General features: G+C 42.8%; 1 protein-coding gene across 2 annotated transcripts in view; it reads left to right on the top strand.

The window, feature by feature from the left end:
* The window catches only part of pik3r4 (phosphoinositide-3-kinase, regulatory subunit 4), a 47343-nt gene extending 38582 nt beyond the window's left edge, over positions 1-8761 (top strand). For both annotated transcript variants that reach the window (XM_071898899.2, XM_078287322.1), the window contains exons 19-21: positions 3436-3524; positions 4787-4907; positions 6787-8761. In XM_071898899.2, the coding sequence (XP_071755000.1) occupies positions 3436-3524; positions 4787-4907; positions 6787-6957 (381 nt within the window). In that variant the 3' untranslated portion in view covers positions 6958-8761. The remainder of the gene's footprint in view (positions 1-3435; positions 3525-4786; positions 4908-6786) is intronic.
* Positions 8762-8871: the final 110 nt, after the last annotated feature.

The raw sequence follows: 8871 nt of genomic DNA, 5'->3' as shown, positions 1-8871 counted from the left end.
TAAGTTAGGCCTGCTCACAACACTAGCAGCTACAGAAACACACAGCTCAAAGGTTCAGCAGGGCGGCCTCCACTGTTGGAAATGGGAGCGAGCGAGGGGGGAGGAAGGTCGGCATCAGCTGGTTTAAATCATCCGCGTTAGCCAATCAGCCAGCAGCAATCCCGTCCCCTAAGCCAATCCAGGAGCACCAACACCTGAATCTCATCACACACACACTGAGAGAAGAGAGCTGTTAACCCACACAAACAACACAAATGACCAGTCATAACAATAGTAATACAAATGTGTACGTGTGTGTGAGTGTGTCTTTCTGTATTCCTTTTAGTTAATGTGTGTGTATGCATGTTAGTGGGTTTGTGTGTGTCTATGTTTGCATGGTTGCATTTTAATGTGTACGTGTGTGTGTGTGGACATTTGTATCCTGTTTGTGAGGGGATGTGAACATATGTAAGACACATCTGGGTTAAGGCAGTAACAGTGATGAATGTTTTTGGAGGGAGTTTCTCTGTAACTTCAAAGTTACAGAACCGAGAAAATAAATCAGATTTGTTCAGTTTGTCGGAGAGCCAGGGACGCTGATTATTTGGCTCTCGCTGACTCCACTCTGGTGTTTGTGGAATGTAATTCGGGTTCAAGGCCGTCTTTAGATCTTGAGGTGACTACGTGGGAGCCGGTCTTGCTGATGGTTCTGTTTCTCTTGCTCAAAGACACTTCAGCAGGGACTCGAACCCGAGTCTCTTTACCTACGGTGGCCGAGACGTGTCGAACGAACTGCGTATCCAAAACACTTTGCAAATTCCATAAACACAAGCACATGAACGGAAAACACAAATGCAAAAGCCACAACATAACAACGGAAGTGAGCAGCAACGGATGTTGACAATGAAACGGGCCGACTATTATTGCCGGCGGCAGTGTTTCCCGCAGGATTTTGTGAGACTGTGGTGGGTGGACCTCGGACCCTCTAGGGGGGTCCGGGGGCATGCTCCCCCCGAAGAAAATTTTGTACATTTTAAAGTTAAATGCATCAATCTGGTGCACTTTGAGAGTAAAATTAAGAGGCTAGATCTATGAAGAACTTTGTGCTCTTGTAAACAATTTTGTGCTCTAGTAAACAATTTAATCATAAACACATTGTATAGATATGAAGGGTGATGACACTGCAAAAAAGTCACACCCACAAAGCATGGTAAACGAGACGGAGTTTAACGCAGTTCACAAATGGTCAAAACACAAAATCGACTAGATAGCATACATTTGAGCCATCAAAGAAATGAAGCCAAAGTGGTTACCTGTGTTGAACTGGTTTATTTTTTAGAAAATAAATACTGGATGAGGAGGGCACATCGTCTCATTTTTCCCTGTTCAACTTTGTAGTAGAAAAATTTAAGCTTTTAGCCAAAAAAAGACGTATTTCCAGTGTTTCCCCTGCTTCTCCGTCTCTCTCCTCTGCTCCTCTGCCACAGCGGACTGCATTCAAACAAAATCCGGGAATGCGGCACCAGTGTTGCCAACTAATTTTCAGGGGAAGTTGCTACAGGCAGGTCGATTTGTTGCTAAAAGTTGCTAAATGACGTTGTGATGTCATTGCGTGATGACGTCATTACGTAATGACGTAAAACTGCGTCATTACGTAGAATACACAATGACGTTACTCAAATTGACTGTCCATCTCTGCGAAAAATATGATTTGAAATTTGTTAGTTTAGATTTGTTTGTTTATTATCACATAATTTTATTTGTAAAAGTAAACACAACACATTTTTTATGATCTGATATTTTTATTTTTTTACCTTTTTCAAGACTAGCTTAATTTTCGTCTGCAGTGAGCGCGCTAGCATGTAACTTAGTAACGTAACTGAAGGCTTAGCCCTTTTCAGATTGTTAATGCTACTTTGTGGAGGAAATTCTAAATTTGTCTTTTTTCAAATTGTGACTTCCTAACCAAACAATTGTACTCTGAACTGAATGTGTTTAAATGATTTGACCGCATGCTGCTGCTGCTGCAGGCAGCCAACAATAATTGCTGCTGCCTGTGCCTGGCTGTTGAGCCGAGCCTCACTACTGCTGACGTCACTCACAATGCACTTTTGCAGCCAGGCAGACAGACCGTGTGTTGTGACTGAGTGTGTGACAGAGAAAATCGTTTTTGTGTCATTTAGAGGGAAAATGCGTGCATTTTAGCATTTGAGTCACTTTTCAAAAGTTGCTAAAAGTTCCAAATAAATTTTAAAAGTAGCTAAATTTGTTGCTAGGTGCTTTTTGAAAAAAAAGTTGCCAGGGTAGTCTGAAAAGTTGCTAAATCTAGCAACAAAATTGCTAAGTTGGCAACACTGTCCTCCCCGCAGGGTTGTGCGGAGGTGTGGGTGTGTTTATTTGTGCTTTAGAACGTAACCGCTGTGAAACAATCAGAAAATAAAGTTTTATTCCTCTGATTCACTGGCTTTGTTCTCGCCAGTGCCGCTCTCTCTCTTCATTCACTCTCTAGCTCGCTCGCCCACCGCTCTCTCTCTCTCTCTCTCGCTCGTGAAGCCGGAGAGGAGGGGCCAACTTTGAATGGTTTGATTACAAACAGTAACCGACAATTGCTGCATAGTATGCCTTTAACGTTAATTATCAATGATAACTTCTGCAGTAACGTTATCTGTTTGCTGTCGTACATTGATAATGATAAATTGTGTTTGGACTAGTGGATAACTGCAGTGGAAATTATGTTGTGTCCTCAACAAAAGAAAAGGTGTCTCGAGTCATGCAGCCAGGAACGTTCCAGTGCGTATGTGTGTGTGAGCCGTGTGTGAGCCATAGTGTGTGAGCGTGCGAGTTTACAGCAGCGGGGGAGGGGCTGACTGACGGAGTGAGAGATGCTTTGCTGAAGGACGCCACAGTCTAGGTAATTAATGGGAAACACTGCCGGCGGACTATTGTTGCCTGCACGTGTGGAAGAGGAAAGTTCATAATAGCCTAACGTTAGATGGCAGAGTACATAAATATGAAAATATAAAGACACTGAACAACATTGCTCATTTGTGGCAATCACATAGCGATAGTAATCATAGCTAGCGAACGTTTCACTTCACAAACGGGCAAGAACTTTCCTCTTCCACATGTGCAGGCCATAATAGTCGGCCCGTTTCATTGTCAACATCCGTTGTTGCTCACTTCCGTTGTTATGTTGTGGCTTTTGCATTTGTGTTGTGATTTTTGCATTTGTGTTTTCCGTTAACGCGCTTGTGTTTTTTGAATTTGCAAAGCGTTTTGGATACGCAGTTCGTTCGACACGTCTCAGCCACCGTATTTAACCACTAGGACACACTGCTGCCCAGCGTCAGGTTAGAGTAGTGCTGAGGGGCTGGGGGGTGGGCGCAGTAATGGAAGGTCCTCAGTATTAAGGTCATTTGTTTTGTGTGTGTGTGTGTGTGTGTGTGTGTGTTCCAGCCATCTCCTCACAGTGTTCATGGGATCTACTGCAGTCCAGCTGATGGGAACCCACTGCTCCTGACCGCCGGCTCCGACATGAGGATCAGGTCTGAACGAGTCAAACCTCCACACTGCAGCAACACACTGCAACCTCGCTGCAACCTCGCTGCAACCTCGCTGCAGCCTCACTGCAGCCTCACTGCAACCTCACTGCAACCTCACTGCAACCTCACTGCAGCCTCACTGCAGCCTCACTGCAGCCTCACTGCAACCTCACTGCAACCTCACTGCAACCTCACTGCAACCTCACTGCAACTACAAAACATCTCTTGCAGAATTCAGTTCAGTTACATTTTTTTGTCCCTGAGCCAGTTGGATAAAGACATACAGTATAAACATAAATCTACAAAAGTACATGAAACACACACACCACAAGACACATCAGTCATAAATTATTATCCCGAAAGAAATTTGGTCTGCAGCGGGCATCGAAACACATCAGGTTACATAAAAACATAAAAACATCGACAACAACAAGCATCAGAAATATAGAACACAGAAATTCCCGGAATAAACCAACAGCTCAAGTAAAAAGAAACTGGAAAACCAAAAATGGGAAACAATACCAGATCTGATATTATGCACTGCAAGTGAAGTGCAAAATAAAGTACAACATCAAATTGAGTAAAGTGCTGTGCAGTGGCAATAAGTAAAATATAATAAATAATATAAGGGTGTGCAAGTCTAAAGTAAAAAGTTAGGCTAACAAATTAAGCCTTTGGCCCGTGTTCTTGTTATTGGCATTCTGAAACGGCGGCCAGAGGGAAGGAGGTCAAACTCCTTATAAAGTGGGTGGTCAGGACAGTTAAGAATTAATTTAAAATTAATTTAAACTGAACACTGGCCTCCTGACTGCCCTGTAATAAATAAATCATCCAGAGATAATTTAATGCACAGGAGATAAGAGTTCCTGGCTCTGCTCCGCTCAGCTGGGCGGTCTGAACCTTCTGCCAGAGGGAAGAAACTCAAACTCCCCATAAAGAAATGCTTTATGTTTGTTTCTGGTTTCCATAGCAAAGAAATTACAGAAAAGGTCACAAATGACTCAATCTCTTTCTGTAAAATTCACATAGTATTAGTATTTGAATGTAATCTGGGAATTAGGGTTCATGACGGAAAACATTTGTCTGTCTTCTCATCTGTGGAGGAATTACTGTTTATGAATATTTTACAAATTTTACAAAAATTCAGAAATGTTTTTACTAAATTGCATAGTGTCTTTCTAAATGAGTTAAGTTTTCTAGGTGTTGACAGATGACCCTTCAGGCGGGGGATGTGTTGTGCTGAAGCTGTTGTCGTGCCGCTCCAGGTTCTGGGACCTGGCGTATCCGGAGCGCTCGTACATCGTAGCGGGAGGAGCCAACGACTCGCTGCACTGCCCGTCGGTCCTCTACAGCCGCAAGATCATCGAAGGCACCGAGGTCGTGCAGGTACGCGGCCTCCAGATAGATCCGCATCACAGAATATGTTTACAAATGATGTTCATCCACCTTTCAGTGGATATTTAGAGAAAGTCAGGCTTTACCTCCATCTGCTTGTTACATTTGAACAGATTGACCTCTGCCTTCAGCATTTGTTTGATCTATATTGTTTTTTACTGTGATTGATGCAGCCTCTGTAACGGTTTCTGTTTGTTTAGCGTTTGTCTTCCTGGTTTGATTTTCTGACGAAGTAGCACGTGAAAGCAACGCTGTTTAGCCGCCGGCTTGGAAGTCCTGGATGTCGGACTTTCCCACCAGCACCTGAACGCAGCATGATAGTTCTGGCAAAAACAAAACGCCAACTGATCCTTCGGTCGAGAGAGAGGGAGAGAGAGAGAGGGAGAGAGAGGGAGAGGGAGGGAGAGAGAGAGGGAGAGAGAGGGAGAGGGAGGGAGAGAGAGAGAGAGAGGGAGAGGGAGGGAGAGAGAGAGAGAGAGGGAGGGAGAGTGAGAGAGGGAGAGAGAGGGAGAGAGGGAGAGAGAGAGAGAGATCTGTCCACCAAGTCTCAGCCAAATCTGTTTGTAGCTTTTGAGAAATATCTGACTAACAGACAGAGAGGTAGAGGTAATTAATTCCCCATTTTTAGGAGGTTCATCCATTTCTTTATTAAATTATGAAGCATTTCGTCCTGAGACAGAAGGGCAGGACAGTGACATCAGACCTTCAGTCCGCCCAGAGAGGGACCTGAACTCACAGACAGACTGGACATGAGGATTAGAAGATTAGAAGATTAGAAGAAGAACATTACCGGCCACTGGACGGGGTCTCTACTGAGGGAGTCTGATGATAATAATAATAATGCTTATTTAATAATTAGGGCTTTGTTGAAAGAGTGAGTGTGACGGTTGAGACTGCAGAGAGAGGAAGATAAATAAACGGCCACTCTGATATTTTATTCAGCATTTGGCAGTCAAAATAACTATTTTATTGGGATCAATCTGCTTCAGTCAGTGATTTATAAATGATGTTATATATCTTCATTATTTAAGGATTCTCTCAACACATTCTGGAAAAAAAAAAAATATTACACTTGAATTTACTCTGGCCTTTATTCCAGTGTCTAACCAGTGTATGAAGTGTACACAACGTTAGTACTCAATCATTATCTCCCTTATACATAATGTACAATACTTGGTCTAACAACATATTTTAAGTACAAAGTGAACTCCTTCCACCATCTGCTGCCAGAAACTCTTTCAGCTTTATCTCCGTTTGCTCTGGAAGAACAGAAGAAGAACCTCTTCCTGTTTTGTGCCGTAAAGCGATCCAGCAGATTTCCCTCCAGATCCACCAGGTGAGAAACAATGGAGGATGCAGAGTAGAGGCTGTTTACTGTAATTATTCTGTCTCTAAATTAACGTGCTAATGATTTATTGGTGGTAAAATGATACACATCGCACCTTTAATCTGCACTTTAATGTGAAAATAAACTCAGTCAACACATCTTCCAGAGCAAACGGAGCTAAAGCTGAAAGAGTTTCTGGCAGCAGATGGTGGAAGGAGGGAAAGGAAGATGGAGAAATCACTTCCAACATGTTGATCCTCTTCAGGGAGGGGGGAGGGGGGGCAGGAGGCAACGGGGCTGATGGGAAATGTAGTCTTAATGTGGAGAAACACTAGAACTAACAATACTACTGCTGTGAGACAGAGGAGACCGATCAGCTCCAACATGGACTCATTTGTTTACAGTCATTACAGTAATATTAATTTGACAGTGATTTATTGATGTTAAAATGATGCTTATTATCCTTCTGTCTGGTTTTCAGCTGCAGTCTCTGGGTGTGAAGTTAAAAATAAAAAGTAAAACCTGTGTTGTGTGTTGTTGCAGGAGATCCACAGTAAGCAGAAGAGCGGGGTGGTGGAGGACTCGCCCCGCCGCGGCCCAGAATCCCTCCCTGTGGGACACCATGACATCATCACCGACATCGCCACCTTCCAGACCACGCAGGGCTTCATCGTCACCTCGTCCCGAGACGGCATCGTCAAGGTGTGGAAGTGACCACCCACCACCGCTACACACACACACACACACACACACTCACACTCACACTCACACACACACACAGGTAGGATACTTGTGTGTATGGGCAAGAACTTGCTCTGTGTGTATCTTTCTTTCTCTCTCTCTTCCACACACATATACTCTCTCACTCCTCACACACACACACACACACACAAACAGTACAGTAACCTTTATTTCATTCACAAATATGAAATCTGACCTGTGGTTTCCAACCTGTCACATTTGGTCAGTGATGTTCATGTGAGATGATTCAAGACAACGGAGCGAAGTCCTCCAGATAGATCCGCATCACAGAATATGTTTACAAATGATGTTCATCCACCTTTCAGTGGATATTTAGAGAAAGTCAGGCTTTACCTCCATCTGCTTGTTACATTTGAACAGATTGACCTCTGCCTTCAGCATTTGTTTTATCGATATTGTTTTTTACTGTGATTGATGCAGCCTCTGTAACGGTTTCTGTTTGTTTAGCGTTTGTCTTCCTGGTTTGATTTTCTGACGAAGTAGCACATGAAAGCAACGCTGTTTAGCCGCCGGCTTGAAGGTCCTGGAATGTCGGACTTTCCCACCAGCACCTGAACGCAGCATGATAGTTCTGGCTAAAAAAAAAACGCCAACTGATCCTTCGGTTGAGAGAGAGAGAGAGAGAGAGAGATCTGTCCAAATCTGTTTGTAGCTTTTTGAGAAATATCTGACTAACAGACAGAGAGGCAGAGGTAATTAATTCCCCATTTTTAGGAGGCTCATCCATTTCTTTATTAAATTATGAAGCATTTCGTCCTGAGACAGAAGGGCAGGACAGTGACATCAGGCCTTCAGTCCGCCCAGAGAGGGACAGACAGACTGGACATGAGGATTAGAAGATTAGAAGAAGAACATTACTAATAATGCTAGTAATGTGTTTCTTCATAGAAATATGTCCGCCTTCCTGTTCTCAATGCCGTTTCACTTACAGAATCATTTCCATGGTGAACAGTGACTAAAGAGACAAAAGCAGATTTACAGTTTTCATTTCAACAGATTGTATTCATGATTTTTTTTTTTTTTGTGGTTTTCATTTTTGGGTTTTGGTGTCTCAGCTGCTCCTGCAACATTTGCCTTTTATGTGGATCAGTGAAGAAGAGTCGCCGACCGCCACACCGCCTCTGACTGTTAGAGACGATAACATTTGAACGTCTCGGTTATAAACTCTCTTTGGTCTTTTCTGTTTTTCTTCGGTCTTTGTTCTCAAACTTCGTCCCTGCTGACCGCAACAGAAACACTGTAGAAGTAAATGAGAATTTTAAATGAAAACCCTAAATCTGCTGTTGTCTGTTTATGGGACGTTTCACACAGTAACTGATTCTACACAAAATAACACTGAAAGCAGGTTGGGGGACAAACTTTCTGTGAGAAATGTAAAATAATTTTTTGGGTTTTTGGCCTGTAAAAATTATTCTTGGCAGGTACAATTTTCAAGGAAGTGAATTTCACAGTGTCTAGGTCGACTTTACCTGCGTCATGACTGACTCATCAGAAACACACACACACACACACACACATTCTCTCTCACCCCCCTGCAGTCTACGTTAGTAGATTTTTGTAAATAAGGTATTTTAAATCTGTTGATTAATATAAATTGTGATCAGAAACTTGTACAAAATATGAAATCAAAATGCTAAATTTGTTTTTCAACGACATTTGCTGCAAAAATACCAATCACTGCTGATGAACCATGTGACATTTCACTGTTTGTCCAACAACTCAAACGTGTCAATAAACTGGTGTTTGGCCAAACTGAGCGCTGCCTGGTTTACATCTTCTTTATATTTAGGGGTCCGAGCACGGAGCGCTGGAACACTATTGTTATTGTACAGATGATTATTATTTTTCTTCTTCTTCCCTACAAGT

The sequence above is a fragment of the Centroberyx gerrardi genome, chromosome 12 (assembly GCF_048128805.1).
Source record: "Centroberyx gerrardi isolate f3 chromosome 12, fCenGer3.hap1.cur.20231027, whole genome shotgun sequence".
NCBI lineage: Eukaryota > Metazoa > Chordata > Actinopteri > Beryciformes > Berycidae > Centroberyx > Centroberyx gerrardi.
The sequence above is the reverse complement of the archived record's forward strand: the minus strand, read 5'-3'. Positions and strand labels throughout refer to the sequence as shown.